Source organism: Marmota marmota, unplaced genomic scaffold (assembly GCF_001458135.2).
Source record: "Marmota marmota marmota unplaced genomic scaffold, marMar, whole genome shotgun sequence".
Taxonomy (NCBI): domain Eukaryota; kingdom Metazoa; phylum Chordata; class Mammalia; order Rodentia; family Sciuridae; genus Marmota; species Marmota marmota.
The window spans coordinates 41,892,345-41,917,549 of NW_026000026.1; the positions used below are offsets into that span (position 1 = coordinate 41,892,345).

Below are 25,205 nucleotides of genomic sequence, written 5' to 3' on the forward strand. Positions count from 1 at the left end.
ACCGGTGTGGAGAACCGAGATGGACCGCTTCCTTCCCCCGTCTCGAACCCAGAATTCAGCCCTGAGTACGGTGCTTGCGTGGCTGGCAGAAACTGCAGCGCTGTAACCCTGCGTCTCTATCCCAGCGCGCGCTGCAGACTCTAGTTGCGGGGCGATTTGCTGAATAAGCAGTGTTACCCTCCGTGCGACAAACCTCTCGCGTTTGAGTCCCCGTAGCCGATCCTCGTGCGATGGAAATCCTTCCTCCAGGTTCCGGAGCACCCCACTATTGCTGGAAATTCCTAACAAGATATCCTCTAGCCGTCCTGACTTGTCATACTCCCACACAGTGAAGCAGCACACGGGGGCAATGCACTCCCCTCGCCGCCATCTTCCTTCCCCCCTCAAGTTCTTAATGATGACTCTGAATCATCCTGATCCTAAATCATCAAAGATTAAATCATGTTCACTAAACAGGATTTCTAGTGCAAGAAAATAGAGTAATGTATTTTAGAAAGAAGTTAGTCAAGTACAAACAAGAAGCATCTAGTTTAACCTAAGATAATCAGAGCATTCTGTTTACCAAAACGCTACTTACTCTCAAATGTCCATGTTGGTGGCTATGACAGAAAAGTCTAATATAATTCAAGACCAGTTTAACTTACTCTTGTACACAAATAATTTTATAGGAGACATTATAATTCGAATCAATAAATGATTCAGTTTGACCATAAAAGCATAAACAGAACTCTTGAAAAAAAAAAAATTGCTCACTGCTCTTTCTTGCTATCAACCATTTGATTTCTAGCCAGAAAACATACAGCCAAAAAAGAACAATTATTTGCTTTTCTTAAAGCTTACTGCAGACTACTACCCAAAGAATCAATCATTAGTCATCAAATTCATTGTAAAGAAAACAAAATTATTAGGGTTCCTTCCTAAGTCGTCATCTATTTCAATGTTGAGAGGCAAATTCGACCTCAGATGACACATGGTCTTTCTTCTTTTTATAAAAATGGTTGTAGAGTCAAATTATATTATTATGTTGTGTGTATATAAACTGTGTGACAACAAATCCCCTGTTATAAACAGCTAAAATGCACCAATAAAAAAAAACATGGATAAATAAATAAATAAAATGACTGTAGAGTTTCAAGGGCTCTCAGCCTGAAGTTCTGCTGTCAGAATTTCCTACTCCCTCCTTCTATACCCCACCAACTCAGGGTAAGCTATCTTCTCCAGAGTCAGGAATGAGAGCCAAGAGACCCCAACCCAGCCCCAAGTGGTAATTATGAGCCAGAAAAATAAGCCAGAGTGTAACGCTTATAAACCCAGTCACTCAGCCATTAAGTATCAAGTGCAGAAATTCTGTTTCTCTGTAACTAGATTTCTATCTGCCACCTTAATTGTGTTGATGATAGAAACTGGATATTGGTCAACTCAGGTTTTGTCTCCATCCTCCCTGTCTCTAGAATTGTTCTTAAGCTTTGAAGGACTAAAAGCATGAGAAAGAAGGAGACATGGATCCTGGTGCTAGCCCTCTACCATCTGTCCTCTTTGGCTCTGCAGCAACCCCATTCCCATTGGTCTCAGTCATCCATTCATGCAGATCCAACCTAAACCCTGAACCCTTGTGGTCCTGACCACCAGTACCATCTAGGTGAGCTGGCTCTCAATGTCGTGTCCTCACCAGATGCAGCCTCCTACAGAATACTCTGCCACTCCCTGCTCTGTTCTGGAACCCAGGGGAATGCAAAGCAGGGCTACTCTAGACCATCAGCTGGGATGCTGCACAGATCCTCTCCAGATCTGTGATTCCATGTGCCTGCCATTGAATGAGTCCTAGACCTCTCTGAGGTTGGACATTCTACCATGCTCTCATCTCACTCCAAGAGCACAGCTGAGATGAAAGATGTGGCACTAGGGCTCTCTTCAGGAGCCTCACAATGGCTACTTATGTCTAGTTCCCTATTCAGCTTCATCTTAGATTAAAATTTAACCTAAGATAATCAGAGCATTGTATTTACCAGATTTAGCAAAGATTCTTCCAATTCTATTGTTTAAGTAGCAACCTCACCTTGAAGACCAAAAGAAAATTATTAAGTTGTACTTTTCTCAATATTCCTGCCCCACTAACTCTACCTAAGAATGCTCTTATTTCTGAAAACTTCAGAAAAGTCAAGATAACAGAATATACTTAAGGAAGAGAAATAAGTTTTTATTTTAAAACAGTATCCCTGAAAAGAACTGAAATCCAAATATCTCAAAAGAAGTCAAGGTGGAGCAGTGCATGAAATGTGAAATCTGAGAGGTTCTCCCAAAGACAAGGATTGTACTACAGATACAGAATTAAACTTCACAAGTGAAAGTAATTTGGGCTCTAAGTGGAGGAGGAAAAGAGAAACTAGGGACCTGCCAATCATTATGGCTAGTGGAGACGGACTTCCTTTCTAGTGAACTGGGGTTGAGCAAAGACCTAGATTACAAATAAAGGATATATGTGTACAAGATTCAAGAAAAGCCAAGTATGGTGACACATGCCTATAATCCCAGTGACTCAGGAGGCTGAGGAAGAAGAACTTGGGACCCAAGTCTATACATGAAAGTCATTTCTGTTTCATATACAGTTTAAGGTCAGCCTCAGCAATTTAGCAAGGTCCTAAGCAACTTAGCAAGATGCTGTCTAAAAAATAAAAGTACTGACAATGTGGCGCAGTGATTAAGCACCCAAGAGATACAATCCCCAGGACCAATAAAACAAACAACATTGATTTAAGGAAAAATGACAGAGCCAAATTTCAAGGTGACTTCTGCCCACATATATTTATTTAACTAAATTAGTACAGGTTGAGTAACCTTCATCCAAAATGCTTGGGATCACCAGTGTTTTGAATTTGGGATTTCTTTTCAGACTTAGAGATATTTGCATATTTATAATGAGCTATCTTGGGGGTGGGACCCAAGTCTATACATGAAAGTCATTTCTGTTTCATATACACCTATGCATTTAGCCTGAAGGTAATTTTAAGCAATATCTTTAATGCACCTATATTTTCACTACAACCGGACATATCAGGTCAGGTGTGCAGTTTTCCATTTGTGGTGTCCTGTTAGTACTCAAAAAGTTTCCAATTTGGGAATTACAGATTTCAGATTTTCAGATTCTGGACACTTGACCTGTGCTACCATGCTGATCATTACAACTACTGGTGACTTGCAGCCTTTTGAGACCCGCCAAATCAATACAAATATTAATGGAATGAGTCAATTTGTTCTTAAAAACATTATGCCACTAATACATTAGGTGTACACACCAAGGTGTGTCCCAAACTAAAGTGTTTTAGCTCTTCAAGGAGGACAATTTATGAATATGTCCCAGGACCCATGGAATCAGGAGGTACCAAAGCTGGAATGCAAATCCAACTCAGTGTTCCCTGGATCCATGTGTACTGTGAACCAAGAAATCTGGGGTCTTTATTACAGAGCCCAAAAACAAAGAGGAGGAGAAGAAAGGAACTTTCAGAGATCAGCCTCCCCAGGCAAGCAACGAGGAAGGAATGGATTATTCAATAAATGATAATGGGTCACCTCTCATCATTGGCAAAGATAAAAAGCTAACTAGTGACTTAAATGTAAAATAAAAACAAACATGAAACCACTTAAATACTGCTCAAGAGAGTATGTAATTGACTTATGTGTGGAAAGACTCTCAGTGGAAAAGTACAAGTATAGGATTATGTAGAATTTCACCCTCCTTGGACTAGGGATGTGGCTCCATGATAGAGTGCTTGCCTAGCCTGTGTGAGGTCCTGGGTTCAGTTCCCAGCACAAACAAACAAAAGACTTTCTCACTGAAGTTGTACCCACCCACCTTCTACTGTAGAGTGTAAGAATACATGCCTGTCACAGTTTGCAATTGTGTGTTTGATTTTTTGATCCCTTTAGCTGTTTGTTCCACTAACTAGGCTAAAGATGGCGAGAGGCCAGGGCTGCACTCCATTCCCAGCAATGTTTCTGGCATGTATTGGACTCTTCATGATATTTATTGAGTGAATAACTGAGGTTGATTGCAGACAAGATTAAGAGCTTGGGCAGCTATACTATAAGGGGAAAGGAGACGAGCCTTATGCCAGTCTGAAATAGGGAGCTGGAAGTGAGCCAAGAAACTCTAAAACTCTGGAGCCCTTCTCGCCTGTCACATGAAAACTAGAACATTCTGGCCATCAGTCTAAGAAGTATCAAACAAAGTTATCAGCAGCCCTGAATTCTGGATGAAATCTGCCAAACTCGCAAGGGAGACCATGACTTCAAATGAAAATAGGTCTGGAGAACGCTGGGGCTCAAATTTGCTCAGCCCTTGAAGACTTGAAATGGAGTGAGAGGAAGAAGCCAGGCCAAGGGCATACAGAAAAGAGAGAAGGCTCCTAGGAACAGTGAGGCCCTGTCTCAACTCTGTCACAATTTTGCATGAGCTGGTCCCGTGCAGAACATTAGCACAGCGCTCTGGTGGTGATTGTAAACATAAAACAGTGTGCTCACAGCAGTCTCACTTTTCTGTGCCACTGGCTTTCCCGACCTAATGAGACACCTTGTGTTTTGCAGAATGCCGAAGCAAGTTATGACTTCAGCAGCAATGACCCCTATCCTTACCCTCGCTACACAGACGACTGGTTCAACAGGTAAACTGGGCCTTGGGAGGATCACTTACATTAGGCTTTGGGATTTTATATTGCTTTGTTTTGTTTAAGGTTTGAGTATCACCAGCAAAACCATCCCAATGTTTTACTGAATCATATCGCAACTTTTCCTCTTAGTGGTTACATTCTCCACATTCGTTGATTTTTAAATCTTACAATGCTCCTCAAAGAATTATCTTTTGACTGTTTTGTTCTGTTGAATTAGAAATAATTTGCTACTTTAATGTGTTCATAATAAGAAAAATTAGGAACCAGAGATCTTTTCTCTACTTACTGCAAAGTAATTCTAAAGAACAAAAAAAAAAATTTAAATACTATTTTCACTCAATTTGTTGAAACAGTAAAAAAAAAAAAAAAAAAAAAAAACGCTTTTGGTCCCATGGACCTGTATCTGTATGCTTTAAAAGTGTTTCTGCTATAATCTTACAACAGCTCATGTGGTCTCCTTCCCTGGGCAAAGAGTAGGGTTCAATTCAAAGACAATATTAAACCCATGATATAAATTATTTCTAAGTCCAGATTTTTTTAAATATCATTTTTACTATTTTATGCAAGAAGCATGATGTCCAGAGAGTGGCCAGGATAGATTCTCATTGGACCAGGTGACTTAGTACCAGTTCTTACAGTTAGCAAGTTGACTAGTTAACGTCAGAGGAAAAGACAGGACACTCATGTGTCCTGTCTTACATTCCAGGGCTTACAATACAGAAAAGGAGAAAGACTAAAATAAAATTCAAATTCGTAATATTTTTAGAACGCCATTGCTGATGTTCAATAGCACAATGCATTCTCTATCAACTTCATCTACAGCCTGAAAATTATGATGCTGTGCTTGGAAGTGTGTGTTTGGAGAGTGAGAATAGATAAAAGTCTGAGAACATTGAGTATGAAGTGTCTCTGGTTCCCATGACTTATATAACCCTAGATCCTCGCATGCCCTAACCAAATAAATCCCTTCAGACACAGGGATCTGAAGTTATCAAATCAATGTCATAAAACTGATAGTTAAATATAACTGGCAGGGGCTGGGGATATAGCTCAGTTGGTAGAGTGTTTGCCTAGCATGTACAAGGCCCTGGGTTCAATCCCCGGTCCCTAATAATAATAATAATAATAATAATAATAGGTGTCTACTTTTAAAAATAAATAAATGAATAAATAGATAAATAAATAAATGTAATTGGCAATTGAAGTCTGGGATCCTCTTATGAGAAGAGCCTGGCTTTGGCTTGATTACTATCTCTCTGCAGCTAGTATGTTCTAACAAACATTTTGATGAGTTGATTCAGGTCCAAAAATATAACCAACAAAATATTTTTCCCAAACCCCATATCTTTAATCCAAACACAATCTCCCCCAACCAAATGTTCTTGCATGATATGCCATAAGAATAGTTCTTAAAAAAAAAAAAATGCTAAGAACCAGATACGGTGATACACGTCTGTAATCCCAGCTACTGGGAGGTTGAGGTAGCAGAATTTCAAGTTCAAGGTTAGTCTAGGTAACAGTGAGGCCCTGTATCAAAATTCAAAAAATAAAATAAAAAAGGCTAGGGGCATAGCTCAGTGGCAGAATGCCCTTGGGTTCCATGCTGAGTACCAAAAATTAAAATTAAAAATTTAAATGCTAAGGAAATGCCTTCTCTCTAAATTATTTTCATTTGCAAATTTGTTCTTGAAAGTACAGTTTTAAACTGGCCTAAAACCTCTAAATAGAACTAATTAGTGTTTTCTGTAATAAAAATTCATCATTATCAGCAGTAAGAATTCCCAAGTGTCCATTTACCCCAAGACACAGTCATAGTCACTCAGGCAATCATGATCCCTGTGCCCGAAGAAATCAATGACTCAAGACAGAGAGTCCACTTTGACCAATAAATAGGTTTTTCCCAATTATCAAGTAATTTTCAAAGATCCTCATCTGCCATAGCTTGTTATTACAAAGATTGGTTGATGCCCAGCTCAATTCATGGTCTTTCAAAACATAACTGCTTTTGTAAATAATTACTGGAAGATGGTAAGTCAAAATTTATGTCCATAGCACTGGGAGAACTCTTGCTCCAAAATATTGGCACCATCTAGAGACCATCCCAGATTAGCTGACAGAGGATTCAAAAAAGGTATTCTTTCCCATAAGGGTAGGATGTGTTTACTAAAATTCTCTCTGGAATGAAATTATATTTTTCCTGGTATTTTCTTCAATACTACTTATATCTTGAGGTAAGAGGTTGGTGAGTGGGCTAGGATATTGAAGAAATAAAAATGGTTATGGGTTAATCATTGTTAAATACAGGAGATGGGTACATGGGGGTTTACTCTATTTTCATTTATCTCTAATATTTTCTACAATAAGAAGTAAACAAGCTGGGCACACCTATAATCCCAGCAACCGGGGAGGGGGACTTGTTAGGTGCAGGGCAGGCTGAACCAAGTTGACTGCAGGGCAGGCTGAATGAATGTTAGCTGCAGGATAACCCACGCACCCAACACCCCGCCCCCCCGTCTGGTCCTTTATCATCTGTTTGCATCAAGTCTGAACACTCAACCCCACTCAAGACTAAATACTCGACCCCCACCCATCTGGTGCAACAGAAACCCACATCTGACCCCTGCCCCATCTGCCTGAAGGCAGAAGATGACACCTTAGCAACTACTGTATGATCCAATCACTGTACACCAACAAGGCAGCTTGCAGACCCAGAGACCCCATTAGATTTGGCTATAAAAACTCCCTCCTGCCGGGCCCCTCTCTCTTGCTCTTGCTCTCTCTCTGTCTCTCTCTCTTGCTCTTGCTCTTACTTTCGCTCTCTCTTGCTCTCTCTTTCTTCACTCTCTCTCACTCTCCCTCTCAACCTCTCTCTTGCTCTCTCTTTCTTCTCTCGCTTTCGGTCTCTCTCTCAATCTCCCTCTCCCTCTCACTCTCTCTCTTTCCTCTCTTTCTTCTCTTTCTTTCTCTCTTGTGCTTTCTGTCTTTCCCTGCTCTTTCTCTCTCTCTCTTTTCTCCTCTTTCTCACTGCTGCAGTAGAGATCTTTTGGTCCCTCCGAGTGTTGTGGTCACTTTCCTTTCAGGACTCAAGAGGATCAAAGTCAGTCTCAGCAATTTAGTGAGGCCCTGTCTCTAAAATATAAAAAGATCTGGAATGTGGCTTAGGAGTTGAGCACCCCTGGGTTCAATCCCCAGTTTAAAAAAAAAAAAGAAGGAGGAGGAGGAGGAGGAGAAGAAGAAAACTTAAATTGCAATAGGTCACAAAATGAGTCAATGACTAGACCTGGGTCCTGAGTTTGGTACTCATGAAACTGCTAGTTTGGGTGTATCAGCTTGTAAGGAGCCTGCAATGTAACATGAAAAGGAAACACATGCTCAAATCACTACAGTATAAAATGGAGCCCAGGCTGAAACAATGAAACAAGGAGAGTTAGTACACACTGATCAGTTAACTATCCTTCAGGTATTATTTTTAGTGTTTGTGTGTATTAATTCCATTAATTCATATACTAACCCTCTGAACAGGTATTACCAAAATTATTCCCATTTTGGAAACAGAGGCACAGAGAACTTAAGTAATGTGCAAGGTCAAACAGCTAATAAGTCACAGAGGCAGGTTTTGCACCCAGGGAGGAGGTCATTGGTCCAGGATTTGAATGAAGATAGTAGAGGTCCCGGGCAAGTATATCCTAGGGCAAATGTAACCCATTTAAACAAAGATGGAGAAACTGGGAGGTTCAGGAAGTGGACTGGATAACTGGTCTGGGAGTTAAAGACTGGTGCAGGGACATCATTCTAAGAAGCATTCATGGAAGGGACAGGGAAGATTTGAACAGGCTGCTAAGAGAAAGGAGGAGAGATGTTGTAGTCTGGTGAGGAACTGGAGGTGTAGATGAAAATCATTCTCCCATTGTCCTCAAGGAGTGTTGCAACCAGAGGCCCAAGGAGCCCTAAGATTGGCCAGCACTGACCCCTGGCTGATACAGAATCTGTTGCAGATCACGCAGGAGCCGCTCCTCAACTTCACAGCCACAAATGCATGCCACCAGTTCTTCAGGTGTTCTCTACTAGATGTGGGCACTGAGCCCAGTACTCCATCTCTGTAAGGCAGAATTGGGGCTCTTGAAAAAGGTTCATTTCAGCATGCACCAAAACTCCAGGAAAGCTGACTGGTGCTGACCAGAAATGGGCTTTTGCTGTTCACTGTTCCAGCCACACTGCCTGCCACAAAGTCTAGTCCGAACACAGGAGCAATTGCTGCACAGGAAATGGCAGCAGCTCCCCATCACGGATCCTCATTGCTGTGGAAAATACAAAATAAAATGTCCTACAAGGAATAGCCTCCAACAAGCAAGTAAAAAATTCCCCCATGGAAAGGAAACAGAGTTGAATAGCAACACATCCCTCCTGGGTTTCCCTGACACTTGAAACCATTATATCATGCCCTCTGTACTTACTTATTAACTTGCTTTCCCTTCAAATCTACATCTCTTTAAGAACATATTTAAAAGTCAAAAGACTTTATGAAAACACACTCATACATATGCAGAGAACATTTCTCTTTTAGGGAATAGGGACCTTAGGATGTCTTGCCCTGTTCTTGATTTGATTCTGTAGGATGGTGCCTTTTTAAGTAGAGCCAGTTTATTCTGAGGTGAACCATTTAATAATTACATGCAGACCTTGAGCTCCAGAGACATATTTGAAACACAGGTGAGAAATTTGCAAATGGATTACAATTTCCTCCTTGCTTGCAATCAGAGAAAGATATCGGGCCAAACAAAATGATAACAAAAATAATAACCATAACTGCAAAAAGGTCGAAAATATTACACATCTAACAAGCATCAGTATTGGGCATAAAGATATAATTGATTTGCCATGAGGCTTCAGGATCTAGCATCACATTTTTTTCCCTTGCTGGCCTTCAGTAAATATTGATTGACTGGTTGATAGATGGGTGGCCCACCTTTTCAGCCATGCTGAGATGTCAGGTGGCCTTGACATCTGTCCATTTTAGAGCTGCCTGCCACTCGAAAGGTTTGCGGCCCACATTTTGTCAATAATCTTGCAGGCTTGCTCTGTTTTAACTCAATGTTTGGTGATGCATTACATATCTGTATTCCATTACTGTGCTGTTGTCTATAAAAATCCCTCTTGCATAGCATTTCTTTGACAGGCATTCACCACTGAAATGTCATCCCTGCCATCGGCAATATTTATGAAGCATCAGGGGACATAACACTCTCTATCTATTAAGTCTTAAAGAGTAAGAGATTCTGGACTAGATGCAATTCCTGGCTGCAAAAAGTTTGCTGTAAATTCAGGAAGAGAGAAGACATTTATTAGTCAAGTAACCAAAATTGGGGGAAAGGAAGAAGGATGAATGGATGCTGAAGAATATGTGTCTCAGTGTGAGCTGATTTGATTGATAACGTTAGTTAAACTTTCAAATAAGAAAGATTTTCAGTGATTAACTTTTTTATTAAAATCCATATTTCATTTGGAAGAACTTTATGCAACAGGCCATGGAAGAAAAATGGCCCTCTCCGGCTTGCTGTTTTCACACTGATACTTCACCCTGGTGACACTTAATGGCTTAGGAATAGATGTCCTATGGACTGGTTCTGAAATCACTTCCTAATAATAAAATTCAAAATGTTTCCAAAGACCTAATCTAACTTTTTTCATGTGCACATTGAGACTACCTCATAAGTTGATATTAGCTTAAAGGTTGCTGCTCATAACTAGCCCTTTCTACATCCAAACCAGAGCGCAATGAAATCCAACGGAGTTAATTTTGTTAGCTATTCAGAGCCATTGAAGAAATACCAGAGGTTTTTAAAAGTTTTATTTCTAGTTCTCTAGTATTTAAATTTCCCCTTTGGATAAAAGAAATAGACACGACACAGATTTAGGAATTATGGATACATTTTTAAAGACTGTGAAACAAAACCTGTGTGTTGGTATAATCACTTCTACTTTGGAAGCTGATATCATTCATGCCATATAGAGGAATTTTACATTCTTCGAGCAGTAAGAATTACTCTGTTTTTTATTTTTATTGGTTCTTTTTGGTTATACATAACAGGATTCATTTTGACATAATTATAAAAGCATGGAGTATAATTTGTTCTAGACAGAAAAATACAACAGATTGCAATCAATAAGTGCACTATTATGTGAATTGTTTGGTCTAGGATGAGAGATCCTGGAATCAGTTTCCCTATCTATAAAATGGGACTAATGTTCCCACTTTAAAGGGTCTTAGTGAGGATTAGAGACAGGCACACAGAGAACTTTGGTACACAGCATGGCACACAGAAGGCACTCCCTAAGTGGCAGCAAATGTAACTGTGAATTTCAGTAAAGGGATTTCTACAGGAGTTAAGACAAAGATTCCCCACCCACTCACTCTTTTTACTTGGACAACAGTTCTCTCTTCTGAGCTCTTGACAGAAATCAGACAGCACTGGCACAAGGGTCGAACTTTCTAGCAAGGGTCTAGTGCCTGTGTTGCCACGGTGCTGAGTGAGAAAGGAATTACATCCAAAGACACCTTGTACGTGTGAGACAAGTTCAATTGATTAGGAAAACTCAAAGGCCTAACTTTAGCCTCTGAAAGACGGGGTGGGGGACTCCTCACATTTACAGAAAAACATTTTGCTCTTTCCCCTGGAGTGGCTTTGCACATTCTTCACCTCTCACCTATCCTAATCTGTTTTGCCTAACCTATTCATTCTCACCTCTTCTAACCAGTGGGCTCTTAAAACCCCCAAGCCTTCCCTTATACAGCTCATTGGACATGACCCAGCAAACATGGTTCATAGCAAACTAGCTGGGGAATCTATATTTCAGCTATGATATATATAACATCAAAACTACTATCTCCAAAGACATAGCTGAAAAGACTGTAGCTAGCCACCATGGGATTACAGCTGTCTAAAGAGTCTGTAAATCCAGGGAGACCAGAGGACAAAGACAATCTCAAGTAAATTGGCCAACTTGCATACTACCCTGCGGGCCAGCTCTGCCTTCTCCCCCGTATATCTGTGCATCCAGAGCCTTGAAACCCCATTAAAGCTCCTGGATGAGAGATAAAGAACTAAGGAGTCAACTCAAGCAATTTTTAAACTACTAACCAGGAAAGAAGCCCAAAGAGAGAGAGAAAGTAAAAAGAAAAGAAATAAAAATCTCCACCTCAAAATTAGCCTGCAATCCAAAATTCCCAAACACTTGAAAAAACACACCTAACAAAATGAAAAAAAAAAATAGGACATAATTTTTTACCAGATGAAATCAATTTTATGGAGAAGTCTTGAAAAAGACTTTAAAATAGGTTCTGTGTGGCTTTCTCAGAGTGGTAAATGCATAGACGTAACACCGATTTTAGAAGAAAAATAAATGATGGAAGAAACCCAGGCAAGAATAAAAGCCTGAATGTCAAAAAATAACTCACTACATTGAAAAAGATAGCCCCTGAAATAAAATATCCATAAATGGGATAAAAGCTATCCTGAATACATTTGGAGAAATAATTACAGTGGGGAAGATAATAGAGTTTATCAAAAACCTACAGCAAACATTATTCTTAATGGTAAAACTTGGATAGCATTCTCTTATGTCTGGGACAACATAAGAATGCTGCCAATCATCTCTTTTATTCCACACAATGCCACATCCCATAGCTGATCAAATAATTATAAATCTAAGAAAAGATGTAAAAAAAATTATAAAACTTAGCAAACACATAAAAGCATTCCCGAATTATAGAGTGACACACTACGTTCATGAAGAAGCAAGTAGAACAATAGAAAGATGTCAAGTTAATCTCTTCATTCAGTGCAATTTCAATTAAAAGTTTCAGTAGCATTTTTCAGTGGAACTAGGCAAAATTGATATGGAAAAGCAAGAAGCCACGAATAGAGAAAGACAAAGGGGAAGAACAGAAATAAGGAGGAAGAGAATGAAGATATAGAAGAAAAAGAAGATGAGGAAAGATCGTGGACATCAGAAAAACAGCAAAGTGGGGAAGCTTCATCCTCCAGATGTCAAAACATTATGAAATTATAATGTGAGAGGATAAGCCTAGAATAGAGAGTGACAAAAAGATCAAAGAAACAGTAATAGAAAGACCCCAGGTAAAAGGAAGCTCACTATATGACCAAGATTGCAATAATAACAAAGATGGAGCAATAGTATTTAATAAATTATGCTAGCTATTCTATGGAATAAGAGTCATCTATTCCACATGCTGAGCATAATTAAATTCCAGAAGAAGTAAAGACCTAAATACATTATAAACCTTTTAAAATAAACTATAGAAAACATCTTTGTGATCCTGATGTAGAGATGGATTTTTTTAAACAAGACACTAAATCACAAAGGAAAAGATTAATAAAACCTGGCACATTAAAATTAAGCCTATAAGTTAGACTCCATGTATGTATCATATGTCAAAATACACTCTACTGTCATGTATATCTAAAAAGAACAATTTTTTTTAAAAAAAAATGAAGCCCTTTGTTCAACGAAAGTAACAGCAAAACATTGTTGGAAGACAAGCCACAGACTAGCCGATGTGTGCAAAAAAAAATTATGAAAAAAGGATTAATATACAAAATTTACAAGGAATGACTATAAATCATTGGGAGGAAGAAGACAAATGACTCAGTAGAAAATAAAAATGGGCCAAGATATTAAACAGGCAATTGACAGAGGAGAAAATCTAGCTAATTAACAGCTGAAAAAATTATCTTACTGGTCATGAGGGAAATGTAAAATGAAACAATAAGATACCATTTCACACAATTGGACTGGCAAAAAATGATAAACCTTGAGAGCATTAAGTGTTGACAAGAATATTAAGCATCAGGAACACTCCCACCCTGCAGGAAGTAGGATATGTCCATACAACCTGTGCTCACTCTTAAATAAATATCCCAAAGAAACTCTACCACATGTGCACAAAGAAATAACACACAAGAATGTTTCTTTTCAAATTATTTGTAATAGGAAGCAAATTGCAAATGCCTTAAATGCCTATCCTTAGGAATATGAACCAATAAATGGCAACATATTTATAAGTGGACTACTACACAGGGCTAAAAATGGTTGAACCAAAATGCATGAATAAACCTCAAAAATGCAATTTTGGATAGACCATATACTATGAAATATTTACATAGAACTTGAAAACATGTCATGACATATATGCTTATACATATGTGATCATAAGACAATTGCATAAAAATAGGCATTTAGCATTCACTCTAGAGGCCACCTCTAAGGAAACAAAGAGGGAGTGACCTTAGGAAGGGTTTCAGTTATATCTATAATGATATATTTTTTAAAAATCTAAAGTATGGAAAATACTCAGCTTTGATGTACTCAAATGACGGCCATATGAGATTCATTGTGTTATTCATCAAAATTGTTGGTATCCTTAAAATATTCCATAATTCAAAATACCTGCATTCTCTCTGCTCCAGCCAAGTTGAGACATAAAATTAACCATCACACTTTTTAATTGCTTGTTTCTGATAGTTAGAAATAAGTAATAATTAAAGGTCATGGTAAGAGCAGAGGTTTGGAAGCAGCAGACCTAAGTTTGAATTCCGATTCTGCCTTTTAATTGAAAAGCGATTCAGTATCTCTATACCCCAGCTTCCTGGTATTTAACATGGAGATAATAATAGGCCATTGAGAGGACTGACTAAGATAAAAATGCAGCACTCTTCGTATAGTATCAGGCCCATAGTAGGTATCAGTAAATAAGAGTTGTGTCACACTGAAAAGATGTATACTATACCACATTTTGAATGTACTACATATAGAAATGCCAGCTTTGGGCTGGAAAAGGCAAGAGATAGGACAAAATCACTGATGCAATATTATCTGTTCATGTAAAATAATTAATTCAATAAATAGAAATATTTTTGAAAGGAAGGAAAAGGGATTACCATGCCAGTGAGGGAAAAAAATGCAAAATGAAACAAGATGTCCTTTCACATCAATTGAATTAGCAAAACTGACAACATTTAATGATACCCAATGTTGCCTAAATAGGTCAGCTGGACAGTTCTGTTGATCTGGACCAGGCTCCCTCATCTCATCTCAGTTGGCCTCACCCATGTGGGCATGGTCAGCTGGTGGGTCCTCTGTATAATCTCTGGGTTGGGGCAGCTTCACCCACATATCTGAAAGATGGACGGCTGTGGCTTGGGGTGACAGGCACGCTGAGTGATGTGTCTTTCATCATCCTACCGGCAGCCCAGACTTGTTCTCATGTCAGGTAGGCAGGGCTTCAAGGGAAAGAGAAGCCACAAGGGCCCTTGTGGCCTAGGCTCTTCACTTCTGCCACAGTCTTTTATCCAAAACAAGCCACAGGCCACTCCATTTTCAATGTCAGGAAAAATACATTTCACCTCTTTATGGGAGGAGGAAGAAAATCACACTGTCAAGGGCACAGACCCAGGAGGGTGGCGGATCAGGGCCACTCTGGCAAGGAAACACACCCACGCCCCTGGTCATTTGCTTCCCATTAACCTTCATTAGGAGGCTAATCAAGCCACAGTTATTTTCCTTTACCTCCTACAGCTACTTCCCCTTCTCACAGGCTTAGGTTTACTTCTAGAGGCAAGAAGGAGCTACTAAAAGTTCTTAAGACAATCTAGTGACCAGAGCAAGGCATGGTGGCACACACTTGTAATCCCCGCAATTCAGGAGCTGAGGCAGGAAGATTGCAAGCTGGAGGTCAATCTGGGCAACTTAGCATAGACCTTGCCTCAAAATAAAAAAAAAATTAAAGAAGGACTGTGGATATAACTCAGTGGTGGAATGCTTGCCTAGCATGTGTGAGGCCCTAGGTTCAAAAAAATAAATATAAAGCAAACAAATGAAAATAGGTTTGGAAGAAGCTTTTCCTGAAATTTAGAGGAACAAACACCTTTGCCTGAGACAATCAGGAAGACAAGACAGAAGGAAGATGTTGGTGAACACTCAAAGGCGCAGGTGTTGTGAGCAATTATAGGAGCCTCCATCTATTGTTTGTTTTTAATTAGTGTTACTTAATTTAGCAATGTGTTGTGTCTTTCTGTACGTTCTTCTGCAGAGTCCATGACACACATCTCCCCACTTAAAGGGCAGAATTGGGGATACCTGAGTATTATGCAATCACTTTAATTTGTCCAAGCCAGTTCACAGCCTAAGTCCTGCAGTCTTGAGGGAGCTAGCAGAGGGCAGGGACAGGTTGTCTGTCTTTAAGAAAGAGCTGTGGGGTGGTCCAGTAATGAGCATTGGTCTCCCACCTGACCCAGACCCTGTTCCACTGTCTGCTTGGGCAAGCACTTCGCCCCTCCAAGACCCAGGTTTGACCTCTCTGGAATGGAGCAGCACCATTCACAGCCCTGTGAGACCCGAAGGGCTTGAGGCAAAGTGCTAAGCACAGCGCCTGGGAAGGAGAAACTGCTCACTGAGGGCGCTCTGCTTCCTCTGGCTCTGGCCTCAGTTGCCCACCCACATACTCCACAGGACTCCACACACTAGGGGGCTGCCATTGTAGGTCTGCTCCTCAATGATGCTAGCAAAAGTATTGACCATTCCTCTGTGCACATTTCAGGTCCAGGAAAGGAGATCTTGTAAAGGTTGATTTTTTTCAATTTTTTAATGGATTTTTTTTAAAAAATAAGTGACAGCAGAATGCATTACAATTCTTATAACACGTATACAGCACAATTTTTCATATCTCTAGTTGAATACAAAGTATGTTGTCACCAATTCGTGTCTTCATACATGTACTTTGATAATGGTATAAAAGTTGGTTATTAAATAATAAGCAAATTAATGCTCTGTTGAATTAGACATGGGACTGATTTTTAAACTTCTGTTTAAGTATTTATTCAGCATGAGCCAAATAGCTAGCAAGCTGGTCAAATTTAATCAGTATCCATTAAAGTGTGTGTGTGTGTGTGTGTGTGTGTGTGTGTGGAGAGAGAGAGAGAGAGAGAGAGAGAGAGAGAGAGAGATGCATGCTGTGGAAGCTTAAAAAGTTGATTTCATAGGAATTGAGAGTAGAATCGAGGTTGCTAGAAGCTGGGAAGGGTAGGCAGGAAGCAGGGACAGAGGGAGGTTTGATGACAAGTACCAAATGCAGCTACATAGGAAGCCTAAGTTCTAATGTTCTGCAGCACAGAGTGGGGCCAGAGCTCACAAAAATTTATGGTATATTTATAAAGACCTGGAAGAGAGGAGGTTAAGGTTTTCCAGGAAAAGAATAATAAATGTTTAAGAAGCAAGAAATGCTGACTCAATCATTATATGTTGTATTCCATGGTATACTGTATGAAATTATCACCCAGTATCCCCTCTGTATGTACAATTATAATGTCAATTAAAAAGTAAATAAAATAAATAGGAAACATCAAAACTATATGTGTGCAGGTATATAAAGTATATACATATATGTACTTTACGTATGATATGTATTTGTCATAAGTATATATTTAAATATACAATATACGGATGAATATATAATATATATTACATATGAATACATAAGCATAAATTTACAACCAGATATAAGCCCAAATATGTACTTAAATATGTACATTTAAAGGGTATATTAATCAAAATAAAGTGTACATATATTTCATTTTATCAGATACATATGTCTGAGCTTCCATGCTGATTTTTTATCATTTTCTCCAGCTTTTGGAATAAATGGCAGCTATGAGAGACACATCTATAATAGACTGTCCCACCAAGTTACACCAAGTGCCTTCCCCGGAATCTCAGATGTGTTTTACAGAAACCTGAAAGTCAAGTAGATGAGAATTTTCCCAGCACCTGATTTTTCACAAGTGACTACAGGGTCTCTGTGTACACAAATATACAGATTTCATTCTTGTTCCCAAGGGAATTTTGAATCCACCAAATAAATAACCTTTGTGGAGGAAGGACTTATCAGTTGCTCCTATAGAGAAAGAAAATGTGTTTGTGTGTGTATGTGTTTGGGCGTGTGCATGCATGCACGCATGTCTGCAGATTTCACATATTATATGTAGTCACAAAATATACATAATGAATGTGTAAATGTTTATAAAACATATATATATACACATAATATATAACAAAGGATGCTAAGACCCAGTGAAGCTGTAACCATTAGCCCCTTTGGATAGGCAGCATTACATCCCTGTGGACTGAAACACCCCTGGAAATAAGCACCGGCCCACCACCCTAGTGCTTCAAAAAAACCAGAGCCGTTCCAACAAGCACACACCTGTTTTATATTATGTCCCATTTCTAAGGAAACCTGTGTGTTATCCGCAGGAAGATACTTCAAATTTTAAAGCAAAGATCAAATGTTAAGGTTAAAAATGTTCTCAGAAACTTCTTTATGATGGAGACAACCCAGGGTCAAGAAGGCCACTGGAGAGAGGGGCAGGATGAAAGAGAACGTTAGGATATACAGACAGAAAATTGGGTGGGCCACAGGCTGGCTCGGCCCCAGCAGAACCCTTAAAAAGAACCCGACTGTCTCCAGCTGGTAGAATTTAAGAAATCTCCACCAAATACTTTTGGTGATTTTTTTTTCTCAGATTTATTTTATTTTATTCTAGGCTATTGTGAATGGAATTATTTTCCCGATTTCTTTTTCAACAGTTTCATTATTGATACATCCAGAAGCTATTGATTTTTGCATGTTGATTTTTTTTTAATCCTGCTATTTTGCTGAATTTGTTTATCAGCTTTAGAAATATTCTGGTAGAGTTTTTTGGGTCTTCTCAGTAGAGATAATTTGATGACTCTTCCTTTTTGTATCCCTTTAATTTCCTTCTCTTGCCTGAATGCTCTGGCTAACTTTCAAATACAATATTGAATAGGCATGGTAAGAGTGGACATTCTTATGTATAAAATCAGTAATAAAAATATAGTAAAAAACTAAAACTTCTCTAATTTATTTTTTAATATTTTTTTTAGTTATTGATAGAACTTTATTTTTTATGTATTTATATGCAGTGCTGAGAATTGAACCCAGTGCCTCACACATGCTAGGCGAGTGCACTACTGCTGAGCCACAGCCCCAGCCCCTCTAATTTATTTTTAAATTCTTCAAAAGAGATATCTAATTTGTCTCTTTTTTTTTTCCCACAGCCACGGAACCCGATGTGCAGGAGAAGTCTCAGCAGCAGCCAACAACAATATTTGTGGGGTTGGCGTAGCCTACAACTCCAAGGTTGCAGGTAAGATGGCTCTCTCAAAGGGTGGGCACCTTGCTGGGCATCCAGCCTCAGAAAAGAGTACTGTCTGGTCTCTAGCCTGGCAGGACCCAGCAAAAATATACCATTGGGGCAGGAGAGCTAGGAGTCATAAATTGAGCAAGAGTGAAAAACAAATTATTTTTTACTTTTAACATCACAGCAGTATTAATATGCTTTAAATTTTTCAACTGAAGCGTAAGATAAATACAGACAAATGAGCAGATCATAAATACAGAGTTTGGTGAATTTTCAGAATTGCAACACACATATAACCAACAAAAAACAAAATATGACCAAACCCCAGAACCCTTCTCTTACCCCCACCCCAGTTATTACCCATACATCCCAAAATAACCACAGTCTTGTGTTCTAACAGCAGAAATTGGTCATTTCCGGTTTTTGAATGTTGCATAAATGAACGTGTACAGTTACTATTCTTTTGTGTCAGTATCAATCACATTTTAATGAGATTCAAATATAGACCTGTAGACTATAAGGAGGTGCATACAAATTTTTCATAAAGATACCAGAACCCTTCCAAGTGTTTTACGCAGTGGTTCTCATCTTTAAGGAGATAGAGTCTGCCTAAAACTTTGTGTGAAGTTCCTTTGGGCTGGGCATTTAATAATTTCTTCTTTCCAGGAGTTTTAGAAATAGGAGTGGGCTTAGCAAGGCCCTCAGCAACTTCATGAGACCCTATCTCAAAATTTAAAAAGTAAAAGGGCTGGGGATATAGCTCAGTGGTTAAGCACCCCTGGGTTCAATCCCCACTACCAAAAATAAAAGAAATAGGAGTGGTGATACCAGCACCCCTAAACCATACCTAAAAAAAAACTTGCGGGGAGAGGAGCAAGGGAGAGAGAGAGATTCATGAGCAACAAAAACAGAGTGGCTCTTTGCTTAGTCCATGTTTTGTTTTGCATCAAATTGGTTCTTAATTTATTCAGGCTGAGTCACCCAACCTTGTTTTTCTTTCTTGTGTGTGTATGTGTTTTGTTTTGTTTTTAACTGTCTTGATATATTTTTTTTCCTAGCAATTTAATGGAACCATAAACCTACTTTTGCTGACACTTGCATTTCCAGGGCCCTAAATAAAGCAAATGTAACCTACACAAGCCCACTATTAATGGCTTTCAACACTGTTTGCTGAGAGTCTTGCCTGAGCCGGGTGCAGAATTTTACAAAAGAATACATCTAGAGGTTTTCTGAAATGTAAATAGAGGAAGCTTTACCCATTGGGTTTTAGCTCTTTTTTTATTTTCTGTTCAGCAAAAATGCAGCAATTAATATGTCAGGAGCCATTATGAGCTCAGGGGAAAAATTATCTCTTGGTTAATATTTTATGAACGAGGCTCACACCTGGGGTGGCATTGGAGTCTCAGTAGGTTCTCTATTCTCTGGACAGAACTGTAGGAAATGGAAAAATTCAAACCTGAGTTTCCTATTCACTCTGATTATCTTCAAAATAGTTTTAAAGACTCCACATACCCAAGGTGATTGACTACTATGAATAAAGGGATTTATCGAATAACAGTGTTAGGGATAATTTGTGGCTTTCTGAATCTACTTGGAGGTCTCTTTCCTGATCTCCTTTTCTTTTTCTTTTGTCTTATTTACACTCTGAAAACATCTGAGCTGCTCATCAAAATGTACCTAATTCTCCTGCTCTCTTTGTTTGGATTCTCTGAAAACAAAACCCAACACAATGATTCAGGTGCAAGCAGTTTGTTTGGGAGGTGATCTCAGGAAGCCAGAGTGAAGAAGGGAGGAAGGAAAACAGCCAAGGAAGGGAAGAAGCCAACTCAGAGTGGGTTGATGAGCTTGTCAGTCTTCAGGACAACAGGGACTCAGTCCTGAAGGTGACCCTCTGAGGGACTGTGGCAAACACCCCTCAGAACTGTCCCCACCCCATACAAGGTGAGGAGGCTGGGGGTTGATTCACCATCTCCCACGGTTCATTGACTGGGGATGGTGCATGGGCGAGGAACCCCTTCACCTGTTCACGTCCATCTTACTAGGAGTGAATGGAACTTGCTAGGCCTAGGATGCCTCCAGGCAGAAAGACCCTGGACCCTAATGGCCAGAGGAGCCTCTGCCTCCCCTGCTGAGTGCAGTCTGTTACTTCAGAGACAGAACTTGAGATTCTGTGCAACCCTGGGATAGCTCAGGCCTCACAACAACACTCTGAGGTTCCAGAAAGCAAGAACAGAGGCAGTAGAAAGTGTGCCCAGCCACAGGAGGACTTTAAGCAAAGGCGCCTCCTTGTTCCTTTTTCCACCCCCTTCACCCCAGCTTTGCTCCTCCATAGCCACTCACACTGGTTCTAAAGGTGCAAGGGCTGGGCATGCCCTCATCCCATCCTGTGCTCTGTTTTAGGGCATCCAGCATCAACTCCCTCCCAGGAGAATCAAGATGAATTCTAGTTGAGGAAGTACTAGAGATTTACTCAAAAATTGCAAACAAAGCCAGAGTTTCAGCCTCCTCTCACTTACAAATCTAGGGGAATACTTTACTCATTCCGGCCAACAGTTCAAAAAGTTAGCTGGTTTTTCATTATTTACTAAAAATGAGCAAAACTCTTTCAGAGACGCTTTCCTTTCCGGAGCTGAGCTGGGGAGTGCTGAAGCGCCACCTGGTGGCCACTTAAGATCGTTGCTAGTCTCTGGCGGTCTCCCAGATGTTCAGTCAGGGAGGCACTTGCTGCAATGTGGAAGCACTTCTCAGGTTTCTGTTCAACCTGTCTTCAAAAACAGAGTGTAAAGCTAAACTGCTGTTGGATCTTAGTCCAGAAATAAAAAGAGGAATGGGAATGCAGTTGTAAAAATGAGTCCTGTGAGGGGAGAAAAGGGAAAAGAACATTGAACATCTCTTCTTGTTGCCTGCTTTGCCATCTTTCCAAGGGGTTTCCTGTCTTTTTCTTTTTGATTTTCAGGCATTCTTGGTATGTGGTTGATATCAGCCCTGGACTCATTTTTATTGGTGCAAATACCTTTTCCCAAATTTCCACACCAGAGTCTACTCTTGTACGTGGTGCCAACTGGGCTGCCAGTTTTATTTTTCTCCAAATGGTGACCCAGTGTTTCCAACATGATCCATGCAACAATCGTCCTGTCCCTGTGATTTGTGGTACTACCTCCATTTTCTGTTAAGTTTCCATATATACATGGATCAATATATACATGGGTCATATATACATGGGTCAATCTTTGGGTAAATACAATTTAGATAAACACCTCCTAGCAAATAGAAATTAGAGACTATAGCCATTAGTCTTCTCCTGGACTTTTGCATATGTCTTTTCCTCTGCCCAGAATGCCTCTCCCTGTGTTTTACCTGGCTACCTCCTCTGCCTCCTTCAGCTTTAAGGACCCTCACTGCTTCTTCCAACCTCACTTCTGGCCAGTTTCCTCATCTACACTTGGTAAAAAGCACTTTGAAATGTTCCTTTCTCAGAGTTCACTGCTGTCATATATTGTATATTCTTATGCATTATATTAATCAGGGTTTTCTAGACAGATAGAACCAATAATAGATGATAGATAGATATAGGTAGATGGATGGATAGATGGATAGATAGATAGATAGATAGATAAAAGGGAATTTGTATGGGAGAATTGACTCGCATGCTTATGGAGGTTGAGCAGTCTTAATGACAGGTCATGTGCAAACTAAAGATCTTGGAATACTGCTAGCATGGTTTATTCCAAGTCCAAAGACCTGACAACTCAGGGGCTGTTGGTATACGTCCTGGAATCCAAAAACCAAAGAGCCTAGAATTCTAATGTCCAGGAGAAGAAGAATGAATCCAAGTTCCAGGAGAGAGAAAACTCAGTTTGCCTTTCCTCTGTTTTTGCTGCATCTGGTTCCCCAAGGGGTTAGATGGCACCAGCCCACATTGAAGACAGATCTTCCCCACTTAACCCACTCAGATTCACATGCAAATCTCCTCTGGAAACACCCTCACAACACACCCAAAATGTTTCACCAATTCTCTAGGTATTCTTTCATCCAGTTGAGCTAACATTCCATGCATAGTTATGGAATTAATATCTTCTCCACCAGCCGACAATGGTCTCCACAAAGGCAGGGCATGTATGTTTGCTCTCACCTCGGCACCTAGATCAGGGTCTGGTTCACAGTAGATGCTCAAACCCCTGTTTGCTGAACAAGGGGAAGCAAGGAAGAAAGAAGACAGGAAAAGAAAGAAGGGCCCATGGATAAGTCCATTTGCAAGCAGTAGAAAGGAGTCATTGAATGAAAGAATGAGATCAACAGAGTCAAGAGATTAAGGATCTAAGGACCCAAAGCCCACAGAATCTCAACCCAGGAAGCAAAAACATCTCCTCCTACCAGCATCTTTTCACTGTTGCTACTTTCTTCCAATCAGATCAGTTCCAAGGAGACTAGCGCCTTCTTCTTCCTCCCTCTTTTCTCTCCCTCTCAAGAGCATCACGAGAAGGTCCTAGGGGACAGCACTACCATCCACTCTAGTAGGAGCTGTCCAGGGTCCAGCAGTGAAGTCAGAATGGTGACCTCTTTATGCAGTACTCTAGGACACTCCAGGGTAGCAGAGCACCGAGACCGTCCACCAACCTCACATGTCATTCATGTGTTGAAAATAAAGTGAAGGGGAAGGGGCTCACCTTTTCCACTGACCCCTCAGAATCTCAAAATCTTGGGACCTGAAACCACTAAAGATCCTTTAGTTCAAACATCCACTGATGCTGGCATAACAACAATTACAGTGGTACTACTACTAAGGATGATGACGATTCACATCTGTTCACTTTTACTGTATGTCAGGCACAATGAAAACCCTTTGCTGATTTAACACTTTATAATTCTATCACATATTATTGTATGTCCTATAAAACATATATACTATGTGCTTTTACCCCTCTTTTATTACTGAGAGCAAAATTGAAATATGGAGGCTACATATCAGTAAGTTAGGAGATAATTTTGCACCCAGTACCCATGTTTGGAAAAATTCTCCCCACTCTCCTGATATAGCTGTATTAGTCTGAAACTGCACATCTCTGGTGATAGAAAACTGACTCCCTTCTGATAAATCCATCCTGCCTTTGGGCATATGTGACTTAGAAATACCTTCCCTAAAATGGACTCTCTTGATGGACACGGTGGTACATCCTATAATCCCAGGTACTTGGGAGGCTGAAGCAGGAGGATCACAAGATCGAGGCCAGCCTTGGCAACTTAGTGAGACCCCGTCTCAAAATAAAAAAGGCTGAGGGTATAGCTCAGTGGTAGAGCACCCCTGGGTTTGATCCCCAGTATCAAAAAAAAAAAACAGGGTTCTTTTGGTTTCTGGTGTCTTGTCATAGACACAGTTGTTACCACCTCTTCTAGATACTGCACAGGCAGGGATGAAAGAATCCCAACCAGTTCGGCTCCTGAAGAGTACCTTCTCCATAAACGTTGATCTGAACATCCAGGAATATCCCAAGAATCTTAGAAGTCTGGAAGTTTTAACAATTTCAAAACAATTTTATGAAAATTTACTTGCATTTTTTTACCCACTTCTTTAATTTTATACATTTAAGAAAAAAGATTAATTTTAATATTTTAGCTTGAAAATACATTTATTCAAGTAACATTCTAAGAAAATAAACTAATTCTTTTCTTCTTTTTTATTTTTAACTTTTAAACCCATGTTTGGCCTCTTCAATCAAAGTGATTGAGGGGAAAAATTAAATTTAAAAATGTGTTATTCAGAATTCACTAAGCCAAATCAGGGTACAACGAATATAAATAATGAACTTTCCAAATAACGTTGCTTGCCCATTTGTCAAATTTATACTTCTGAAAGCTCAAGATGGCACAGAGTTTGGGAGAGATGCTTCCTCCGGTCTTCTGCCCATTTATTTAGTCCACAATTAACATGGGGGCTTCCTGTTCTTGGTGATGGAATACACGGTGAACTTGCAGACCAGGTTGCCCCATACCAACTCACAGACTAGGTGACATGGACAGTGAGTAAATATGCAAGATGGTACCAGATAATGATTTTCCCAATGAACAGAATAAAGCAACATGACAGAGAGTAACTGGGTCTGAAGGAGTAGCAAGCCACTTGAGAGTGGGTCTCTACAGCTAGTTCAACACCATCCTGGGCTTTGGAAGAGACTCTCAGGGCAGCCCCAGCCCTGGTTAAGAGAACTTAACTGCCTTCCAGAGCTTAAAAACTCTGGTTTTAAGCTTTCAATCAGTGTTTTCATGATATGAGAAAAATGAGATGGTTTTCAATCAACGTTTTAAC

The 25,205-nt window shown here is 39.8% G+C and overlaps 1 protein-coding gene across 1 annotated transcript in view; it reads left to right on the forward strand.

Moving 5' to 3' along the window:
• Pcsk2 (proprotein convertase subtilisin/kexin type 2) overlaps positions 1 to 25,205 on the forward strand; it is a 273,006-nt gene that overhangs the window by 211,502 nt on the left and 36,299 nt on the right. The window contains exons 6-7 of the mRNA XM_015476507.2: positions 4,582 to 4,658; positions 18,819 to 18,907. Of these exons, the coding sequence (XP_015331993.1) occupies positions 4,582 to 4,658; positions 18,819 to 18,907 (166 nt within the window). The remainder of the gene's footprint in view (positions 1 to 4,581; positions 4,659 to 18,818; positions 18,908 to 25,205) is intronic.